The following is a 23,825-nucleotide window of genomic DNA, read 5'->3' as shown; positions in this document are numbered from 1 at the left end:
TCTCAGAGTCACATAAATTGGTGAATTCAACCGAAAACTGATACATCTTTCTCTCTGTCTCTCTTTTTTTTCAATCCCCACAGCCATCAGTATGTATATTTAAATTACCTTAGTATATGCAGTTATTATTATAAGTGGTGCACCAATAACATGTTGTATTTACCAGATAATGAGAGTAATGTTACCTCCCTGCCAGCACAAATTTCGAGGCATTTGTTGTCTTTGTTGTCTTTTTCTAGGAAATAATTAGTTTGTTGGACATTTTCAATCACCACAAAAACACAGTATCATCAACAGCATTGTGTTAATGTGGTGTTTTGGGCCAAGTCAATGTCAAAATGATCTGATTTCAACATTATTGGAGCACCACCCATTAGTTTTATGACCATCTTTAATAGCTATACAGTAAATAGTAGCTGCTTCTAATAATCTCCGTTCCATTCTGCTTTGCTCGAGCATGACAGCTCTGCACACTGCAAAGCATTGAACTCTCTACTTATTGCTATCTATTTTCAATTTCTGTCTTTTTTTTAGTTGAAGCCTTTACAATATAAAAAAGCAAACAATGTAAAAAAAGGATCTCTTTGAATGCTGAGTTACACTAATTGTTCGGTGCTCGCTGGCTTCTCCATCTTTCTCGCTCTTCCTCCATATTTCTCCTCCTTCTTTGAGTAATATTGGTGATTTCCTCGGCTGCCATCATTTGCCATCCTTTTCCTTACATGCTAGCTCTCCACGCTCTTTCAGCTATAATACACTGTATAGTGTTGATGATAACGACTACTGTGCTGTTCTGTATCACTACTGTACTTTATCTCTCTCTCTATCCCCCCTTAGTCCACGCTGCAGGAGCTAAAGTGAAGGATTTAGAGGATGAAGCTGACAGGCTGTTGGAGAAGCTGCAGCCAATCAAAAAGCTGCAGGACAATTTGAGGCGAAACATCTCACAAATCAAGGAACTGATCAACCAAGCCAGGAAACAAGCTAACTCGGTAAGTTGTAAACACACTGACTTTCAGCCTGATCAAACACAAATACAAGACGAAAGCTGTGATGCAAAATTCTTCATGTGGATATTTTCTTTATTTCTTATGTTTTTCTGCCTCTTTCCAGATCAAAGTATCAGTGTCATCAGGTGGTGACTGTCTCCGTAGTTACCGACCCGATATCAGGAAAGGGAGGTACAACACCATCATCCTTCACGTTAAAACCACCACACCTGATAACCTGCTCTTCTACCTGGGGTCAGCCAAATATGTAAGTATACAATTTACTGAGTGTATATAGTACAAATTAGCACAAATACCTCAAATTGTCTATAAAGAAATATATCACGGTCAGAACAAACTCTTAAAAACAAAACTCTTAATCTCAACTATAACCAGAGCAGCAAAATGACTAGAAGTTTAACTGTACTCTTAAACTGCTAATCAGCTTTTTTCCATTACATCTGGTCAAAATATCAAAAGAAATCTCACAAGGCAGGGGACTGTCAGAAGTTGGTCCTCACAAATATAGATAACACCATTAACAAAACTTAACTGGGCTGTATCATGTATGTAGAGACCTAAAGGTATCTATCAGAATTGTATTTGCATGATAATAATGAATTGCTATATATTAACACTCATTAAGTCTTTATGGCTCTGGAAAAAAAAAAGGCCAAATTTTGTCCATATATGGCTCTGGTATTATTGCTAACAAAATATAAAATCCAGTTGACACTTTCACGTTGTTTAATGTTTCATATTAAAGCATAAATCCTATTTAATACAAATTGCTGTATATTGTGTAGCATTTATCATACTTGAAAATACCTGTGTTCCAAAAGTGTATGTATACAAACACACACACACACACACACACACACACACACACACACACACACACAGAAGTATACATGCACAGAGAGAAGCACACACTTGTGTTCCTCTCTCTCACTCCCAGAGTGATTTGTCTAATATGGGAATAATTACGGTAATACTTCTTGACACATACTCACTAACACCGCTATAAACATAGCACACTGCTGTTTTAAGGTACCACTCATGATCCCTAAGTGTGCGTGTGGGTACGTCTTCATGCATATGTGTGTGTGTGTGTGTGTGTGTGTGTGTGTGTCCTAAGGAGCAGCAGCAATTAACAACAAGTTTATGTTGCTATCTGCTTTATCCTGATTTCCCCTGAGAAATCACTGCTTTGCTTCATCTGACTGGGAAGTCTTGAACACGCGTGTGTGTGTGTGTGTGTGTGTGTGTGTGTGTGTGTGTGTGTGTGTGTGTGTGTGTGTGTGTGTGCGTGCACCTCTACCATTTCACTAATAGTGTGTAATGCTAGTTGAATAATAACGATGCTGCCCTGTGATCTGTGCTAATGAATAATAGCCATTACCCTGGAGAGACTAGAAAGATAAGTGTGTGTAGTTATGTGTGTGTGTATATGTGTATCATTTGTGTCTTCAACTGTGACTCCCTAATAATCTCTAATTGTGCATAATACTATATGAATAATAATGCTCTGTGTGCGTGAGTGTGTACTTCAGAGATGGCATCCAGATGAGAGCATATGCTCAAAATTCTCTTATTATTTTTTTTGGCTCATGCATAAGTAATACGGCCATTAATCAAAATACAGCAAGATCCTGTGAAAATCCACTTATAGAAACAGATGGAGAAAACCTGAGCCTTTGTACCCTCAAAATAGACCATAGCTGGGTGTGAAGTCGCTCCACCGTTCACTCACTCACTATTCCCTACATGATAAATACTCTATAAGGTACTCTGTAGTAAGTAACAAATTGAGATTTTTGAATACCTATTAATCATCCTCTTTTTGCATTACCGCCAATGGTGTTGCATCTCAGGAGCAAAGGCGAGGCATCGCATTATACAATTTTCAACAACAAAACCGCTACTCTTTTATTGCATTATTTGACTTAAAGTGAATGTTCCCCAGCTCATTCTTTGCTTAGTAGTTGGATTCACGCACTGTATTTACACCTGATGGCCAGAGGTTTGTCTGACGACTTCTGGTTGAGACTTGTGAGGTCTGATTAGTATGCATATCTTGCTTGAAATAAAACCTAAACTCAACCTGTTTTATCTGCTGATTACAGTGCAGTCATTCACAATGCACATTAATAGCAGAATGAAAGGCCTGGAGACAGCAAAATTAAACTTTGATTGTGGGTAAATCCACTGCTGACAAAGCTACTTTCACCATGTTTTCCTCTCAACTCCAATTCAATTTCTGGTAACATTGCTACCATAACCACCTTCACAAAGTGTTGAATTAGTTGGGAAATATCCTCCCAGGTTTACCATGTCATTTCCACTTTCACATTTAAAGGGTAACTTCCCTGATTTCACACATGTAAGATGATGTGTTTTTGGACCTTGACCTATATTAGGGATTTAAAGTCAGGACATTTAATTTGTCTATTGTGAGACCCCCCCAACTTAATGGCAGTACAACACGAAATTAGTACCCATTTAATACATGTACACAAAAACCCACCCCAGACATAACAGTGCATCTGTATATGTGATGGGCTTGTGATGTCCAATTACATGTTTTACTAAAGTAATGTGGTTTAAAATTAGATCCTGGATACAGTACACCAAACCTAAATAACAAAAATAGATCAGCTTTCTTGTTGCATCTTTATTTATCCCTTTCCCCCTCCTGTCTCCTTCCTTTCTCTCTTCAATGCCTTGTTGACATGATGACTTATCGCAAGCAATATACTGTACTGCATGATGTCATATTTGAAAAACAGATAATATACAGTGCATTCAGCCTATGTCTCCTGTGTGTCTCAGGTTGATTTCCTTGCCTTAGAGATGCGTAAGGGGAAGGTGAATTTCCTCTGGGATGTGGGTTCAGGTGTGGGGAGGGTCGAATATCCTCATCACACTATCCATGATGGGAACTGGCACAGAATAGAGGCGTCTCGGTAAGAAGTTTGCACATACATACATGCACATGCTTTGTTTCTCTAACACATATACAGTGTTTCTTATACAAACTGGCTTGTTTGTCATGTTGGCTTGAGTACAAAGAGCAGTCACAGCTTACGTTTTACCTTGGAGAAGCAGGAATGTTGAGGAGCATAGTGATGATACACTACTCATGCACTTACATTATATTCAGACATACATACATAACATGCACCCTCAAATTGAACTTCCAATGTCAGAAAGTGGCGTTACAAAGGAACTCCATTGTAGAGCAGATACATACACTTACATGCAAATGTTTAGCTCATACTGTATATCCAGGTCCAACTCTATGATAAACATCAGCAACCTATTAGTAATGCAGACACACAGTATTTATAGACCTCATTATTTATATGTTTATTTTTAAGTTCAAACAAAACGTAGTGATTCAAATTAGATTTAAAAAAAGAAGACTTTTGCATTGCAAACTCTCCAGACGTAAAACATGTTTTAATATTATTACTTTGTCTTTATTATTTTGAGCTTTTTTTTTTTGCAGCTCATTTGTGTTTTCTTCCCATTTTTCTTTTGGCTTTGTATTACTTGAACATGCATGTATTTGGAGTCTAAGATAGAAACTGAAACACTGAGATACAGTACAATATTGTCTTAACATGAAGAATGAATATACATTTTAGCAATACAATTTTATTAATGTCAAAAAAGAAACTTGATTGGACATATTTCATACATTTTACTTTGCTACTGTACCATCATGTTGTGGAGGTGTGGGACTGATATATTCACTTAACCTTCACTACAACTTAATCCAACCAACAACAACCAATAGTGTCAGCAAATAAGCTAACAACCACAGGACTTCATTTCATTCATGTTGCGGTGGAAAACATGTTGTTTCACTCGGGAAATCAAGAGTTTGCAGCCTTGACAGTGTGACATCATTAAGTAGATGCAGTGTAATCTAGTTTTTCTCTGTGAAACCTATAGCGGTGCTGTACACATACCATCCAACACTAGACACATTCACACCAAGCAGACGCCCCACCTGCAACGTGTATTACCATCCGAGAGATTTCCCAAATGTGTTTTTCAATAGGATCACACAGACTATAAGTCTTAAATATGTCCCCCTACTTGACACAGAAATGCTGTTCCTGCTTTGAAAACAAACTCCAAGGTGGGGCATTAATTTCACTTTACAGTTCAGAGCTTCCAGTGCTACAAACTGGTTTCTATCATTCATCTTTAGCACCAAGGGTTCATAAAAACTGATTCCAAGCGTCTGCAACATCTTCAGTCATTGTAAATGTCTTCCAGGAAATACAGAAACAAAATATCATCAAAGCCGCTCTGTTTTCTCCTTCTCTCCGTCTCCAGTAATGGGTTGAATGGCACCATATCAGTATATCCTCTGGAAGGCTCTATGGCTGGTATGATGCCGACCCCGGCCAGTGCCAACTCGCCCACAGACTACACCATCTTGGACGTCGACCAGAACGCCTACCTGTTTGTAGGAGGAATACTCGGCACTGTCAAGGTATGGCCCTCTTTGTCTGTGTGTAAAATCATCGAGAAACCTGTCTGTCTTTTTCTCATTATTTTCCTCCTCCTATCTTTTAGAAAGCAGATGCGGTAAGAACAACAACATTCACAGGCTGCATGGGGGAGACCTTTTTGGATGGTAAACCTATTGGACTGTGGAACTACAGAGAGAGACAGGGAGACTGTAAAGGATGTGTTGTCAGGTATATATTTTTTACAAAGTTTCCTCCTTTTACTTATCTTTTAATATTCAAGAGGCCACTTCATCATCTTTGCAATTTATTTTTGTGACATTTCAAACTCCTTTGACAGTTGGATGGGAAATAAAGCGCCAGTAAAATTGACAATTTATTATCTATGTTGTTTCAGCCCCCAGCGTTCAGATGGTGAGGGGACAGTTCAGCTGGATGGTGAGGGCTACGCCGCAGTGGGACGACCCACCAGGTGGAACCCCAATGTTTCCACCGTGACCTTCAAGTTCCGCACATTTTCCTCCGAATCCCTGCTCATGTATTTGGCTACTGAAGATATGGTTTGTATGCAACAATATGAAGATGAACAAGGGTATGAAAGCCAAATGATTATAACCCATGTAAATATCAGGACTAATAGCCAGGACAAACTCTTCTTTACTTGCATACTTAATATCTTACAGATACCATCCTTACTAATAATATGGATATTTTAGGTTTGATAAAGTCACATTTTAGAACAACAAAACAATAATCACGACTTACAGAGGCTTTAGTACCCATGCCATATGACTGTATATAGAGTTTCAAAGTTTTACAAAGTTAAGACGCTGTATACTGATGTGTCCAAACTTTGGTTACTAACTGCATTAAATGAAATATTTTAGGCGCAATGCCCAGAATGCATTTTTGTAATGTGAAATCCAGTTTTAATTCCCATATTTAAATTTGAACCACAGTTTAGCAAGCTCTTCAGCCTATTGGGTAATAAAACCTTTTAAACCCTGTGATAAACGTAAATCAACCTTTCAACCTACTGCTCCATAACACTGTTATTGCATTGTTATTAAATATCATCTGTCAGTACATTACAACATGTTCTCCCCTGCCATCTCTGTAGAAGGACTTTATGTCCCTGGAGCTGTCGGAGGGCAAGGTGAAGGTGAACTTTGACCTCGGGTCAGGGGTTGGCAGTGCCATATCAGCTAACCGCCACAATGATGGACAATGGAAATCCATCACCATGTCACGGAACAAGAAACAAGGTATGCACAACAACAACAACAACAACAACAACAACAGTCTACATTAGCAAAATATTACACTAAACTAGGTCACACTACCCTGGACACTACACTAGTCAAGAATAGTATAAATTGATAATCTGAAATAAACAAGACAGCAGCAAATTATACTGATCTAATTTACATATATTAGCCTAGACATAAAACTATACATATATACATATTTATCTTTGTTTAAACAGGTAGTCTAATCAAGTTAAATATATTTTTTCCTTAAGAAAGACCTATGCACATGAATAAACATACTCGTAATTTACATACAAAATAGACATTGGTTCCACAATAAACAACAATTACAAGTGGCATTCAAAATGCTGGAGTATAATGTTTTGAAAAATTGATTTCAATTTTAAAGTGTATTACTTCTGTCTGCCTGTTCTGTTGTTATTTTTGTCTCTTTAATTGTTTACAAAGCCACGGTGAATGTTGTGGACATCGACAGCGGTGCCGAGGAGAAGATAGTGGCCACATCTCAGGGCTCAGCTGCCGGTCTGAACCTCAAGGAAAACCAGAAGATCTATTTTGGAGGGCTGCCTACCATTGGAAACTATAGGTACACACACACTCACTTATAACACATCCATGTGCAAATTAAAACACTCACATATACTGTACATGTATTTATTGTAAAGAATATGCCATGTATATTTGATATATTTCATTCCAAGTTAAAGCAGGATTATTCATTTTTAAAAGTATTGTAATGGAGATTAATTAAGTCTTTTTTAATTCATGTATTGACATTTACATTTTTTCTAATGTAAAACATCTTTTGACACTGTCACTTTTAAATTAAGCTGCTGAGGCAGTTTTTTCATATTTAGGCCAAGTACAGTCTATATCCACGACCTTCCACTTCCGCGATTGCTCCGTTGCCGCCGGATATTCCGCCTCATGTCCTTCTTTTTAGCCGGATGTCCATTACCTTCAGCTTTCTTTGTGTTGGAATTTTAAACTCCGGTGGATTTATGAGGACTATGGTTAACTGCTCCTCAGATCTCTGCAGGGTAAATCCAGACAGCTAGCTAGACTATCTGTCCAATCTGAGTTTTCTGTTGCACGACTAAAACGACCTTTGAACGTACACATGTTCCATCAAAACAAGTTTCTTTCCGAGGCTATTTTGCAGCTGCACTGGGGCTCCAGCCCATGACGATTGTAATTGGTTTAAAAAAATGCCAATAAACCAGAGCACATTTTTCTCCCATCCCGGAATGCTGTGTGGACTAGCCAGACACTGCGGAGGAGGGTCACAACCAACACAACCTTTTCACAACCAATTATAACACATTTCACAGCTGCTAGTCTTTCATTGAACCATCCATGTGCCAGAAGGTTGAGTAGAAAAAAACTAGACTAGCATAGATGAGTCATTAGTTACACCTGTTTGTGAAGTGTGCTAATGTTTTAATATCATGTTTTGTCTTGACAGCATGCCAGGTAAATAAATACATTTCATAATCAGACATATAGTAAATGCTATTGTATATCGCCCTTTGCATGAGACTAGCCATGCTAATAAAGCTGTACAGCCCACAGTAAATGTGTATCTTTGTTTGTATCGTGGCTGGCCCCTGAGGGCTCCTGCTACTCCACACAGCGGCTGGAAATCACTTTCACTGTCCTTTTATTAATCTGAATTTGGCGTTTGTCTGTTCAGCAACATTTAGGTGGAATTTCTCACATTTATGACTCTGCCTTATAGGCATCATTGCCATAATAATATTTAAATTCTATTTAGATGCAGATCTAAGTGTCTCTACCAATTTGTTGTTGCACTGCAAGCAACTAAATATAACTCTAAATCACAGAAAACAATTACAAAGGTGCATTACACTGCTAATAACATGTTCAGTGTGATCACAGCCCAAGATTATCTGAGAATAGATTTTATTTTCCATCATTCTTGAATAAAACTACAACCTGGACAATACTTTACATTACAGTATTAAAAGCTGATTAATATAATAAATCCTGCTTTATTAATACGGACAAACGGCATTTTCAAATTATTCTTGTTGTTGACGTCCAGACGTCAGTTTGCTTCTGGATACATGATGCAATAGCTTCCATGCTGCAGTAATTGAGATTTTTTTATTATATTTCACTGCTGAGAGACAAGAAAATTAAGGAGTTTGACATTTCTTCATCTGTATACACTCTTTATTAAAACTATCATAATTTCTTTATAGGTCAGAGGTCACTCTGAAGCGGTATGCTGGCTGTCTTCGGGAGATTGAAGTCTCCAGGACTCCATATAATCTCCTCAGCAGTTCAGATTATACTGGGGTCACTAAAGGATGTAATGTAGAGGTAAGAAAGTCCACTTAGCTGTATGTTTAATAGATCTACAGTATATTTAAACTCTCAAGACACTCAGATTATATTACAGAGGTATGGCTGTCTGATCTTCAGTAAGAGAAGATACGCTATAAAATTCCTTTTAAAGTTTCTCATTAGTTAATATTGTAATGGAGTTAGTAGAGCATGTAACAGTATTTACAGAATACAAATATGCTAAAACCTCGCTGTATAAGAGCATTAAGATTGTCTACTTATAGTGTTATAGCGTTATTGTTTGTTTAAATGTGTGAGAATGTCACTGAATAGAAGGTGAGTGACTATGTAGTACATAGAAAAATTACTGTGCAACATAAATAAGAGTTTTGGCCATGACATGTACGCTCTTGACCCTGCCTGTCGTACTTTTCTCACTTGATTGTGTCTTCACTTTGTTTTATACATTTAATTTAATCCAAGAATCCAAGTGTCTTTCTGTAAAACATAAATTGGAAAGATAGAGAAAGCATGAGAAGGAGTGAAGGTCAGAAATGTAATGATCAGCTCAAATGTACACAAATATTCACACACAAACTGTTTATCAAGGGTTTATACAATCCTAACATACACACACTTCATTCATGTGCGTTACATTACACAAACACACATACAGGTAGATTGAATCTACATCGGAGAAGTTAAAGCCATATGGTACAAGACATTCACCATGATTTCTATACACTAATGCCATTAATTCTTTCAACCATACAGCCATGCTTGCAGAGTCTATAAAGACTGTATGGAGGATTATAAATGCTTAGGGTTGAGTGAATGAATGTATAGTGAAGGTATTTCTGTTCCTCTTATCTGTCTTTTTTGTTCCTTCACTCTGCTATGCTACAAGGATGAGAGTTTCTGTGTGAGTGTGTGTGAGTATTTCCACTTTGCAACCACAGACAAAAGTAATTAGAAGTGGATGACAGCACATTTAATAGTTTTTTTGTAAAACAGCATGCGTCTAAAAGTTGTCTCTTGAAAGAATTAAAGCCTAGACCCTCAGGGAATTTAGTCTGGTCACATCATTTTTTTTATTAACCAAACACATTCTAAGATATTGCAACTATTTCATCTCTGTCTTACAGAACCTGTACACAGTCAGTTTCACTAAGCCGGGATACATGGAGCTCGGTGGCCTGTCGCTGGCGGTCGGCACAGAGATCAGCCTGTCGTTCAGCACTCTGGCAGACACTGGGACCATCTTGCTTGCCGTAGGCGGAGCTTCACCAATCAGCCAACAGGTTTGTTTTTATCAATTCTGTTCATTTTACAGGTCTGTAATTTCTTAATAATTTATAGGAAGTTTCCTGGAATTTGGTAAAATAGGTAAAAAAAACTCAGTAACCCAAACTCAATTTCTACTTGAACAGTTACATATCAATTCCTGTCTAGGAAAGTATTAGAAAACTAAGGCATTTATTCTTCCATTTTTCTGGACATCTTTCCAACACAGGCCAGGAACACAAACATCCTCAACTCCAAAAGGAAACGCAGACAGTCTGGAGAGGTGGGTTCAAATACACTTATACACACCCAAGTACTGTAACCCTTTCCCTAAGTGAATGACGTTTTCATAAGTGCATATTAATGAGATTTGCATTTTTTGGCAACTGGGCTAATTGGATTGTCTTTTATCCAAAACACACACACACACACACACACACACACACACACACACACACACACAAAATGTCCATTGACAGATACATATAGGATCTATCTTAGCTTTTAGCTGACCACGCAGGCACAAACACACACACCCTCATACGTGCACACAAGCACTCTTTCTTTAAGTGAATGTAGTTTCCATAAGTGCATATTAATGAGATTTGAGTTTGTTGGCAACTATGCTGATTAGATTGTCTTATGGCTAAAAACACTCACTCAACACGCATGCACATGCATGCATACACACACACACACACACACACACACACACACACACACACAACACACACACACACACACACACGCTTAAAGTCCTTGTACTGATACAGCCCTCTTTCATCCTAATCACTGATAAATAAACACATCCAATCCTTTATAACTGCTGGAATTGGCATATATGTGGTGTGTAGGTGCACAACATGCATTCCTAATTACAGGCATATGTGTGTCTGTGTGCATGCATGTGTAGGCGCCTGTTTCCCTGCTTGTGTGCGTGCATGTGTGTTTTAAAAATAATGTGTGTCTGTCTGTGTATCTCATTGGTATGAAGGCGTTGCTTACATGAATGCAAAATTGAAAGTGTATGCATGTTTATGTAAGTGTATACGTGAATGTGTGTGTGAAAGAGAGAGAGGACAGAGGGTTACCTCTACCTTATCCATCATCACTGGTCGCATAAATCTATTTTTACTAACTATGCTGGCAGGCAGGGCGTGTGTGTGTGTGGGTGTGTGTGTGTGTGTGCGTATGTGGTGGGAGAAAGGTTAAGCGAGGTTAAAAACACTATCAACTCAACTTGGCCCTGACTAATGAATGTTTTAGAGTGGGACAGAGAGACAGGGGAGAGAGAAGGGGACAGAAGACAAAGGATTGAGGAATAGAGAAGGAAGAGTTAGAGGTGAAAGGAAGGGGAGGAGAGATGAAAAGAAAAGGAGAGGCTTGGAGCAGAATAAGAGAGGCTGAGATGAAAGAGAGTATAGTGAGAAAATTAAGCCAAAAGGAAAGAGAGAGGACAGAAAAAATAAAAGAAATGTTTGGCTTGACCGTTCACAAAATATAAGATATTCACCACAAGAGCATTTGTTGTCATTGAAAGATGATCAGTAGAACGGTGGGACGGCCATGTTGGATGTGAGAGGTGCTCACACCTCTGGCTTAAACAATAGCTTCCTGGGGAATTTCTCATCACCTCAATACACCAATCAAATGGACCTCAATACTTTACCAATCAAAGAGCAGCACTGAGTAGATCTGAGTTTGAAATATGATCTCCAAGCGCCTCTGGTTTTCTTTCTCCGTCCAAATAGATCGAATTAGGACTGTTTTGTAGGTAAAATACTACTATAGCTACAGTACTTCTAGCAAAAGTTAAACAAGCAAAAAAACTAAACAAGTTATAAGTTATTTTTCCATTTAGTATTACTCATTGTTGTTCTCAAGTATCCTGACTGTTGGATTAATTTCAGCACCAGTGCTGCCACGTTCCTATAGTGAAATTTGAAGACAACCTCTAAGCTACAATATGCAAAACTACAGGTCTCCACAATTATTGATTAATCTAGCCATTATTTTCTCATAAATTGATTTATGTCAGAAGATTCAGCCAGAAGATTGTGAAAAATGCCCATTACAATTTTCAAGACCAGCAGACCAAAACCCAAAGCTATTCAGTATTCACTTTTGAAAAGCTGGAACCAACATATTTTTGTTTGTTTGTTGTTTTGCTAAATAAGACAATCAATTATCACAATTGCTGCTTATTCATTTGTGGATTGACATATCAATTAATAGAATAATTGTTTCAGCTCTAGTTGTTATTCCTATGGCGTTGTAGCCTGATAACACCAAAAACTGATACATCAAACCAACCTCCCTCAAATGTATACTTGCAAACATAAAATGCTAGTTCTAGAATTATGATTGATCTTACACAGGGATGCTAACTCTAAGTCCTCTGGCTGTGTCTGCTGTGCCAAATTTTAAAAAAAATCTATTCCAAAACAAAGGTATACATAAAACGTGTTAACTCCAAGGTGTGTTGTTACCAAATCATTTTACAATGAAGACATTAAATTGGTCCATAAATATTAAACAAACACGAAAGACCCTGCATCTCCCTGTCTGCATTCTGTACTGATTTTAGTCACAGTTTTAGCCTGCTTTACTTTCACAACCTTACACCAGAACTGGCACACATACTAATCCCAAAGCAAAACTATAACCATACATGGATAAACTTCAAAGGCTGAAAGATTTAAAATACTGAAGGTAGTTTCCAGTGTGATGTTTTTGTGTGTGAATGTTTCACACATGATTTTCTTTGAATATGGGTTTTGTGATTGTAAAGGTCTTTGCATGCGTGTTAGCTACACACTCTGTTGCATATTTGGTTTCATGATTGTATATCTACATGTCTGCATGTGTGTCTTTCCTCCAGTTTATAAATTCATGTGTGAGTTAATTTGTCTGTATGTGTGACATGTGTCTGTGTGTGTGTGTGTGTGTGTGTGTGTGTGTGTGTGTGTGTGTGTGTGTGTGTGTGTGTGTGTAAGACAGCGCGTCGAGAGGCATGTTGTAGCTACATCTCAGTTCAATTTGTCCCCGACCTCAAATTGAAATTCCATTTTCAGGTGGTAAATTGTCTCCCACTTCGCCCTCTGGCACACAGTGAATTAAAATTCAAATTAGCTTGACCCTGCACCACTGCTCTCTAGCACCACTCTCTCTCTCCCCATCTCTATCTCACTAGCTGTTTTGCTCTCTGCCCTCTCATCTCTTCCCCCTATTATCCTCTCCTCTCTGTTCTTCATCTCTTGTTATCCTTTCCTCCCCGCTCTCCTCTCCACTCCTCTTCAACCTCTCTTATTTCCCCCCAATTTCTCTCTGTATACCCCCACACCTCTCCCTACTCATCTCCCCTGTCGCCTTTGACTTTTCTCTGCTCTTTAATCCCCAGTCTCTCCTCCCTCCTGTTTCTCCTATATGTCGTTTTTTTTCTCATTTTCCTTCCTTTCTCCTCCTCCCAACAAACAGTAAAATAATTACGACATGCAGGAGGTGGACAAGTTTAATCCAAGTTGGCCACATAATATTAATAGTGTGATAGCACAGGAACATTTTTAATGCACCATTTTATTTTTATTTTTTACTTATTTCATGAATTGATACAGGTACCAGCTAATGCTGACAACTTTGTGTTCACGAACACCTGGTTGCTCATGTTTTAGATGTGGATGTATTCCAGTCATATTGATTTATTGCTTGGTAGTATTAAATTGGTCTTATTTATTGATGGTTTTTTGGTTTGACAAAGAAATCTCAAGGTCCTCTTACTAGCTTTTTATCAGACATTTATTCCATTATAAAGACAGCTGAAAGCTCTTGATATATTTAAATTAATATATGATATGTTTGTTTTGTTTTGTCAAGCTACAGTCAAGAATGAATGTTCACACTCAGCTCTTAGGTTGTTTTTAAAGTTCCACTGTAGGTTATTTCCCCACTACTCCTAATATAAAGTTTTGTTTACTTCTGACCTTGTGAGAGATGTTATCAGTTTTATATTTGTAGTAAGTAACACACTGTTATTGCTGCCTACCTTGGCCAAGAGACTCTTGAAAAGAGCATTTTTATCTCAAGGTTTTCTTGGTTCAATAAAGGTTATATTATACAAAATACACCCACACTTTACGTGGGGCTTTAACATTAAAGCAGATGGTACTATTAACTTTTGTTTAGAATCAAAATGTTTGCAAATAATAGTCTATATCTAGTCTAATATCTACTTTTGAATCAGTAATGTTGGATAAATTGGACTATTACTAGATACTGTATAGTGTATATAGTCTAATTCAAAGCCCTTCTCTCGTACTTCATCATGAACCTTACCTTCTCTATTGTATCTCCTCTTCTCAGCTCTGGGTCTTAAGAGTAGTATGGACATACAGATTTTTACAGCTAATAAAGTTTATTTCCAACTCCTGCAGCCCTACGTCTCAGTCATGCTGAACAAAGGCTCTCTGGAGGTGTTGGTGTTTACCGGCAGCCACAGTCCACGTCGTGTCATCAGACGACCTGAGCAAGGCTTACTGAATGATGGGAGAGAGCACTCGCTGCGCATTGAGAGGTCACCTGGCAGGTTGGTGTTTGTGTGTCTGTTCAGTTTGTGGTTATGTTCCTGCCTGTGCAATAGAATTTGTGTTGCTGTCGAAGACCTTTATTTTGCATATTCAATTTAATACTTTGTGTGTTTGTCTGTCGGTGCTTTCCCCCAGATCCTTTGCAGTTCAGGTTGACGAGGAGGCAAAGAGGGAGGCAGCGCTTCCCAACGACCAGCCAGTGAGCTTGCAACGTGTCTTTCTCGGTGGTATTCCTGCAGACGTAGAGCAGACATCCAACAGAGCCAACATCCCTTTCCAGGGATGTATATGGAACCTCATAGTCAACGCTGTGTACGTAACATCTATTCTATATATGCAGCCAGGTGAATATTTATTGAAACACAGAGCTAGAAATTTCCTTTTAACTTGAAATATTGTTGAGCAGATTGGAGCAGTGTGTTCGGTCTTTTTCTTCTTATTCAAATTAAAATGTACAGGCTGTTCTGGTGGCATGATCACGCAAGTACCTGTATTCGAACAGAGCTCGTACACTTAGCAATATGTTGGAGTACCGTGTGCTGAAATATTGTGATAAAGGGTTTCAAAGTGTTTTCAATTAATCATTAATTAATTATAATATTAATATTCTTTCCTCCATGTCTTCACACTTTTTGGAGCTGCATCACTAAATACTAGTGACTGACCCTGGCTACTTCCTTTAGCATATATATATGATATATGGTAACAATATGAACAGAATCAGTTTGGTTTTCCATCAGAACCTATCACAGACTGTGTTGAAAACTTATCTAAAATGATTTAGATACATCCACAGAGTAATATGGTTCTGACTTTACAAGATAAATATGGTGCAAAAGAACAGAGTCAGCTTTTGATTTTGAATATGTCTCTGCCCCTGCGTACCACCATGTTAAAACACTGACACAGGCAAAACTGACAAATTGACTTTACTTCAGTAAACTTTAACTGTTATACCTAAATGCGCTGTATTGCTATTCATGCTGCATTGATTCGCATGCTTTAAACCATGCAGCTTTCCCTCATTGTCCTCCTGTTTACCCAATATTTTTTTCTGGTAGTGGAAGACAGACCTAATTTTGACCTCATATACTGTTGGGTTAAAGCGTAGTTAATATGATTGCATGAGGTCATGGTGATGCTGTTGAGGATGATGTTGATAAAGCCAGCGTCTCTTTCTGCCTGAACAGCAGTAATAGAGCTGTCCAATATGATAAACATACTCATAACTCAAAATTACACCGCTCTCTCATCGTTGTGTCTTTGTTTGTGTGTGTGTTTGTCTATCGCACACTTCATTTTCACCCTAACCCCCCCAACGCTATAACTTAGCTAACTAGCTAATATACAGTACATCTCTATGATTCCTCATCACACTTTCTGTGTATTTTCTTCAAACTGACATTCATTTGTAATATATATATATATATATATATATATATATATTTGTTATCTCAAATAACTCTTACTATACTTTCCTTTTTCTAGCACTTAAGCATGATCATACCATGGTGATAGGAACCTTAAGATGTGCTCAGAGTTTGAGAGTTCGGCCTAAAGATTCAATGTTACAGATTTGTTTGTACATGTGCTGAACACCTCTGCTGTATGCAAATTAAAATGGACTGCACAAACGCAGCCCTTCAGTCAAATTCATGCACTTAAAGGAAGGCAAAAATGTACTGACTGTAGCTGAACACACCTTAACAGGTCCCTGTAATTTTCATGATGGAATTTTTAACTCATTCTGATGTTCCTGTCTGCGTCAGCTAAACATCCAGTAATTTTAAATCTAATCGCCCATCCATCTCTCAGTCTCTCAGATTTCTCCCTGCCTGTGTCCTTTGAGAATGCCGAAATTGGACAGTGCCCCAACCTGGCCCCTGCGCCACCTTTACCTCTTCTGCCAGAAGAAGAGGAGCCCGAGAAGGAAAAGGAGGAGTCGAAGCCACTCCGTCCTCCACCGACCCCAACAACCGTTACACCAGCTCCAGGTCCTCCTGCTGTAAGTGGTTTGAATTAATGTGGTAGCACACATGCACTTGGACTACTAAACACTCATGGGCATAACTTTCATCATCAATACTTTTTTAACAGAAAGTGTTGAGGTATTAAAAATTAATGAATTACGTGAGCAAGTAAGGGATATTCATATTACACCAGAGGGTTTTTATTTACAGTAATATAAAAGCACTTTTGTTTATGTGGCCTATTTTAAGCTATTGGCACATGTACATACCGATGCACACATAGAAATCACACACTTATACAGTAGCTATACAGTACAGTAAAAAGAAACACATGAGCCAATATGCACACACATTTACAGAAGCGCACACACAATACTCCATCATATTCTTTTATTTTCTTCGGACTTTTACTCACACACACACACACAAACAAACACACACACACACACCTATTTCTCTCTGATGAAATGCAGCCATGGCCTTGCCCTGTTAGCTTAGCGCTTCATCACATAGCAGTTGTACAGTCCATTAACTCTACTTTATAGTCCCTTTAGCCTTGAGCCACTAAACTCCACCTCTGGCAGCCTGTCACACAGTGCGGCGCCACGGCGCTACGCTACGCTAACTGTGCATGCAATTTATGCTTTATGAGCCCACAGGAGCCAAAAGACTCTCAGCTAACATTTAGCTACTATGCTAAGAGGCTGGAAGGCAGTGAGTCATTCACATCATACCCTTAGCATTGGGATAGGCAAGATATATTATATTTATTTAATATATTATAAGCCTCACAGCAGCCATAGTTTATCAGTTACCCAGTTACCTGCTAAACTACACCTCTAAAAGGACATTGAACATGAAGCACAGAGCTATGCCAGCTTAGGTATATCTCTGTGGCTTGTTGTTTTATGGGCTCCTATATATCTGCTTTATGAAATACAGTAGACTACAGGCTGTGAGAAGCCATAGCTTCATTTTACCTGAGGTTGAAGATAAGTTTTCACCATATTTCAGTGAGTAATTATCATAATGATTCATGTTTCGATTGTTGGGTGTTTGTTAATGTTGATTCTTGGAACAGCTTTCCATTACTATTTTTTTCATTAAGAACAGGTTCTTATTTACAATGGCGGCCTGACAAGTGGCATAGCCACTTAGGGAAAGGGAAGCAGTGCTAGATAATAAATACATTAGAAATACATACAGTTTAGAAATTACATAAAATACAATTTGAAATACTACACAGACACTTATAACGAGATAAGTGCAGAGGTACATGGGTGAGTAAGAGAGGGAGAAACCATTCAAATATTTAGCTGGAAAAATTATTATGTAGAGAAGCAACTGCATATGTCCATGAACAAGGATGATATGATGGTTTTGAAGGACGAAATGGAAATTAGTTTGTCCAGTTTGAGAATCTTTTGCAGAGCGTTCTATGACATGCCCTTTACTCCAACAGCATCACTATTTGCAGCTTATGAACCAATGTCTTAGTTTCTGTTTCCCTGGCCTCTGTTCCAAAGTGTATTGAGTGTCAGAGCTCTGCACACTGGTTGCAACATCCATTTTTCAGCAACAGCAAAACAATATCAGTGGCGGCCTAAAGGTTAAAGAAGCGAGCTTGTGACCGGGAGGTTGTCAGTTCAATCCCCAGACCAACAGGATAAAATCTGGGTGGGGAAAGTGAAAGAGCAGCGCTTGTCCCTCCCTCATTACCACCACTGAGGTGCCCTTGAGCAAGGCCCTTAACCCCCCTGCTCAGTGGCCAGCAGATCAGACTGTGGTTGTACTGGACAGCTTCCAGGTATGAATGTGTAACTGTGTAAATCAGGGTAGATCAGGGCGTTCCTGCAAAAGAGAGGTTGCCTCTCAGTGAACCTTCCCTGAATAAATAAAAGGTTAAATAAAAAAATGTCAGACTGAAGAAGTAATCGCTTTAAGAGGCTCTAGGAGTGTCTAAACAATAAGAGGCACTCATTTTTTAAGATTTTAATTATTTTTTTACTTGCTGTTCTGATTGATGATATCATGACAACTGCCTCTAATTAGCCTTTTTTTTATCGCAGCTCTTCCCTCAGTTACACTGAAATTCAGCATTAACAAAGTATAAAATAGTGTAAATAAATTATGAGCTCCAAAACAGGACTTTTTGATTGAAAAACAAAATGGAAACTTTACTTGCTTCTTCTCCAGAGGTAACAAACTAACATGGTCAGACTCTAAAAAGGGAAGAGAACCACTTTCGTTAAATATTGCTCAACGTTCTTGTAGTAATTATGCTTCAATTCAGGCTAAAACAAAAAAGAGCTGGACTCTAAAAGTTTCTCTATTACTTAACCTCTTTGAACTTTTGTGTTTATGACATCATTGCCTGCCTGTAGCTGATTGGAGGGCTGTGTGCTTGCCATAAACACTGTCGCCATTCTTGCTCTGCCATTCTTGCTGCCACTAATCCCCCTTCCTTCCCCCTCCCTGACTGCTGACGCCGCAGGAGGCCACGCCCCCTGCTGCACCTGCTGCCACACCCACTGCTGCTGCAGCCCCGCCCACTGCTAAACAGGAGCTCAGCGCTGACGTGGTATACACACACACACACACACACTTCAATCTTTTTATAGGACTTGACTTTAACAGAGATATAGAATACATCCAGACCTATCCAATACACACACTGAACAATCAATTGTAACGTCAAACCTTTCTGACTTTCTCTCTCATTTACCTTTGTTTGTTTTGTTTGTTCTGTTGTTTACGTTGTTTGTTTATTTATGTTTGTTTATTTGTTTCACACACATAAATACAAATCACATTGACGATTTATAAAATATATGTGGTAGAAACCTGTAATGGCCTATATAAAAACCACCCCCAAAGGACATACCAAATGTAAAATGTAAACATACAAATTCCCTCCAGTACATTTTAAGTGTTAGTGTTCAAACATTTCATATAAAATAAGTGTAAAAAAGAGAAATATTAGAGAATAAGAGAAAAATGTATGCCTTTTCGCAATCAATCTAGAATATTATAATTTAAGAACATTAAAGTCTGATGATGGCAATCCTGAGTACATTAACTTTTTGTTTGTATAATTTTAAATGTATTTATATATACCGGTTTTGGGAGATAAGTTATTTGTGTCTTCCATTTAAAGTGTATTTCTCGCTTAGTTATTCTCTATTTCAACTTATTTTCACCCAGAGAAAGTCAGTTGAGTAAAGCTTTCTTCGTCTACCTACCTCACATTTGTACTGAGCTGCTTTGTGCAACCAGAGTGTTCCACTGATTGCCACTGACCATCTCTGCTTGAGCTGCTCAGGGTTAAGTGCTTTACCCAAGAGCCCTTGACATTAGTTATTGAGAGGAGGGCGAGCCTTCCTCATTTGATACTCTTATGGTGAGGTGTTGTAACAAGCCACCCAGCTGCTGGCTCACATTACAGCTATTTCTTTCCAGGTGATTCAGTAAGATAGTGACATACTTACTGTAACGACTTGTATTTCCTGTGGATGGAACTCAGAGGCGTCTGACTTCTTAGCATCTTGGTGCAGTTGTACAGCTGTTGTATCTGCAGTATTAGTTGCCTCAAGCTTTTCTAGTTTCAATTCAAGACCTAGTAAGTTTGAAACACTACTAAGCAATATGGTGCCAAGTGACATATGCTTAAAGAACATTGCACAGTATTCAAATTGGTCATGAGTCGAACAGTAAAATATTTGTGTATTTGTATAATTACCACCAGAGGCCAAAAAAGTAGCATCTCTGAAAACTACAATAAGCAGAGCTCTCAAGAGTGATAGCAGCGACATAAATAAATACAGGCTTGTCTTCACTTGACTTCTGCACAGACACACACACACACACACACACACACACACACACACACACAGACACAAGCACACACAATTTTACAAAATCCCAACTAAATTACTCTAGATTCTATTGGTGTGACCTCCAACCAAAGACCAGTCACTCTGAATGGAAGACTGTCTCCCTATTGTTAGCTTAATGGAAAGACGCAGAAGGGGATGAGAGAAAGGGAGGAAATAAGAGAAGTATGAAAGAGGATAGCAGACAGACAGGGGCATAGATGTGAGTGGGGAGAAAAGGTGAAGCCGTCAAGGAAGAGGAGGAAAGAGAGGAAGAGAGTCTTTCTGAATGGATCAGCGCCTGCCTTTTGTTAGCTTAATGGAAAGACGGAGGAGAGGAAGCGGGAGAAGAATGAAAGGAGAGGGAAGGAAAGGAAAGAGCTTCTGAGCAAGTGACATCTCCCTTTTGTTAGATGGGGAGAGAATGAGAAAAAGGAAGAAAAAAAAGAGGGAGGTTGAGGAGGAGGAGCAGATATGAGGACAGAGCGCGATAAGAGGTGAGTGTCAGCTGTAACAAAGCAAGGTCATGGTGTGGGGAATGTCTTCAGTTGAAAGAGAACAAGAGAGGAGAGGAGATTAAGACACACACACAGACACACTCAGATGCTCAGTCGTCTCAGATGCTCTCCCTCTCTCTAACTTTGTCTCACACTGACACTGGAGGTATGGCAAAGCAGTTTTGTCACTTAGTAGGATATGTATTCAAGAGAGGAAAGGAGATAGGAAGAAGAGATTGGAGGAAAGGACGGAAACTTAGAGAATCTGTCGAGGACAGGTAGAGACAAATAGTGGAGCAAGAAGTGAGAGTGTAGAACAGGTGAGGAAAGTTGAGAAGATGAAAAAGGTAAAGGTCTGAGAAGAAATAGACAGGTGAAAAAACAGGTGTATGTAGAGGATATAGGACAGTAACAAACAGATGAGAGGAGGTGGTTATGACAAGAAATGAAGAGAGGAGAAGAATGAAGGGGATGATGATGAGATGGGAGGAGAGGAGATTTGGCAAGGTGGAAAAAGTAAGAGGAGCAAGAGAGAAAAAGGTTAGAAAGAGAAAATTGGTATAAAAAGGAATGAATGAGAGAAGGGGAAAGAGAGGTTGTGGAGAACAAGTGACAGAAAATGGTAGAAGAGGACACAATAGGAGAGGAGTCTACAAGATCAGGAGAGGAAGAGGAGGAGTGGGGAGGATACAGCAGGAAAGTAAAGGGGGGAAAGATGGGAGGAGAAGCAAAGACAGGAAAGTAGAGGATGGGAGGTGGAAGGAGATGGAGCACTTTACAAGAGAATTAAAGAGAATATAAAGGTGGATAGAGGAAGAAATGAAAACCAGTGGAGGCGAGCCTTCAAGCAGAGTTGTGATGAAAACGAAGAGATGAAGAAAAGTAGTAGAGGACAGAAAAGGAACAGTTAGAGTAGAGGAAATGAGTTGTAAATAAAAAGATGGATGAGAGAAAAGTGTCCTGAGATAATGTCTGTTGGGATTTGACACTATAAATCAATTGAATTGAGAGGGAGAGAAGAGATGATTTTAGAGTGAAAAAAGCAAAAGAAAGTTGAGTTGATGGTAAAAGAAGAGGAAGATATGAAAGGAGGCGTGGTTAACAGGACAGGAAAGAATAGAAGAGGAAAATGTTAAAAAGTTAGATGAAATAGAATACAGGAGTAAAGTAGTGAAGAGGAAAAGAAAGACATAGACTTGGACAAGGGGAAGAAAATATATGAGGGAGAGGAGGAATGAAGAAGAAGCAAGTAGAAGAGAGAAGAAGACTGCAGGAGAAACAGAGTAAAAAGAAAATGGTTATATATTAGGATGCCTTTACTTGTATTACAACACTGACACCTTCTGGTCACTGCTAACCTGCACCCTGTAAACATCAAGGGATACTTTGTTTTCACTGCTGAGAAGCACAGATGGAAATCAGACTGTAGAGTGTGATGTCTGGTTTAGATGAAAAGAAAATATGTGCAGGATTTATGATGATCAAACTGTGGGAGGGTTGATTGATTTAAAACAGTGTCAGCCAAATCTACCTTGGCAGTAAGTAAGAAAAGGAACAGTGATGAAAGATTTCATCAATTAAACACATTTTAATAGGCCCTATGTTGCAACTTTATGGGACCATCTGAAATCTTCCGTATGGTAATTTGCACTATAAAAATATATACTATATTTCCATTGCACATCCAAGACATATCTACATTCTATCTTCTGTGAGCTCTTCATTTACCTGTTGTTTATAAAGAACTGTTCCATGACCCACTGTGACCGACCAGCCCTTTAGGTCCCTGCAGATCAAAGGCAAAAACCCTATTAGTGTGATTGACATGTGTTCTGCGCAGGTGTTAAGGTTCCTGTTGACAAGAGGCAATAGGAGCAGTGTGGTGAAACCCTGTCAGTGTAACTGACATGTTATGTCCAATCTCCAGGATTCATGTGCATCAGCTGTGGCCCCGACAGTGCTGGAGAAGGCCTATCAATTTGGACTGACCAGGAACAGCCACATGAGCTTTGCTTTTGATGACACCAAAGTCAGAGAGAGGTATGTATTCAGATTAAATCTTAATTTATTTAGTTTTACTTTGTGGCGCTGCCCTTCAGTGCAGTGCACACAATGCTGCTTGTGAGGACGTGTGATACATAGTGCAAGTTATATAACACCTGCCACAGATAACTGTTGGGTACAAGCTTTTTGAGAGATTTCCAACACCTGACCCGTAGCAGTTGTAATGACTATGTTCACCTAAATCAATATAAATTTTCCAATAATATAAATATCGCTAAAATAAAAGTCCTGTATTGATTTTTTTTAACCTTTATTTAGACAAATAATCTTATTAAGACACGGGGTCTCATTCTCAAGAGAAACTTGGTCAAGACACAACAGCAATACGACACAAATTTACAGACAGACAGGACATTCATACAAAGACAAAATAGGATACAAATAAAAAACGTGCCAAAGTGCATTAACGTGTGAGTATCATTTTACTGTTGTAACTACTTTATATACTGTTAGGTTTAAAGGGCAACTATTATATAGCATTTTCAGGATTATACTAGC

At 38.6% G+C, this 23,825-nt stretch overlaps 1 protein-coding gene across 1 annotated transcript in view; it reads left to right on the top strand.

Annotated features, from left to right (window-relative positions):
• Positions 1–23,825, top strand: part of lama2 (laminin, alpha 2) — a 211,952-nt gene that overhangs the window by 182,408 nt on the left and 5,719 nt on the right. The window contains exons 48-64 of the mRNA XM_078275135.1: positions 84–89; positions 838–992; positions 1,114–1,257; positions 3,822–3,955; positions 5,340–5,499; positions 5,583–5,707; positions 5,874–6,036; positions 6,597–6,741; positions 7,195–7,333; positions 8,973–9,093; positions 10,203–10,358; positions 10,571–10,624; positions 14,772–14,923; positions 15,060–15,236; positions 16,740–16,929; positions 19,389–19,475; positions 23,191–23,303. Of these exons, the coding sequence (XP_078131261.1) occupies positions 84–89; positions 838–992; positions 1,114–1,257; positions 3,822–3,955; positions 5,340–5,499; positions 5,583–5,707; positions 5,874–6,036; positions 6,597–6,741; positions 7,195–7,333; positions 8,973–9,093; positions 10,203–10,358; positions 10,571–10,624; positions 14,772–14,923; positions 15,060–15,236; positions 16,740–16,929; positions 19,389–19,475; positions 23,191–23,303 (2,221 nt within the window). The remainder of the gene's footprint in view (positions 1–83; positions 90–837; positions 993–1,113; positions 1,258–3,821; positions 3,956–5,339; positions 5,500–5,582; positions 5,708–5,873; positions 6,037–6,596; positions 6,742–7,194; positions 7,334–8,972; positions 9,094–10,202; positions 10,359–10,570; positions 10,625–14,771; positions 14,924–15,059; positions 15,237–16,739; positions 16,930–19,388; positions 19,476–23,190; positions 23,304–23,825) is intronic.

The sequence above is a fragment of the Sander vitreus genome, chromosome 18 (assembly GCF_031162955.1).
Source record: "Sander vitreus isolate 19-12246 chromosome 18, sanVit1, whole genome shotgun sequence".
NCBI classification, from domain to species: Eukaryota; Metazoa; Chordata; class Actinopteri; order Perciformes; family Percidae; genus Sander; species Sander vitreus.
The sequence above is the reverse complement of the archived record's forward strand: the minus strand, read 5'-3'. Positions and strand labels throughout refer to the sequence as shown.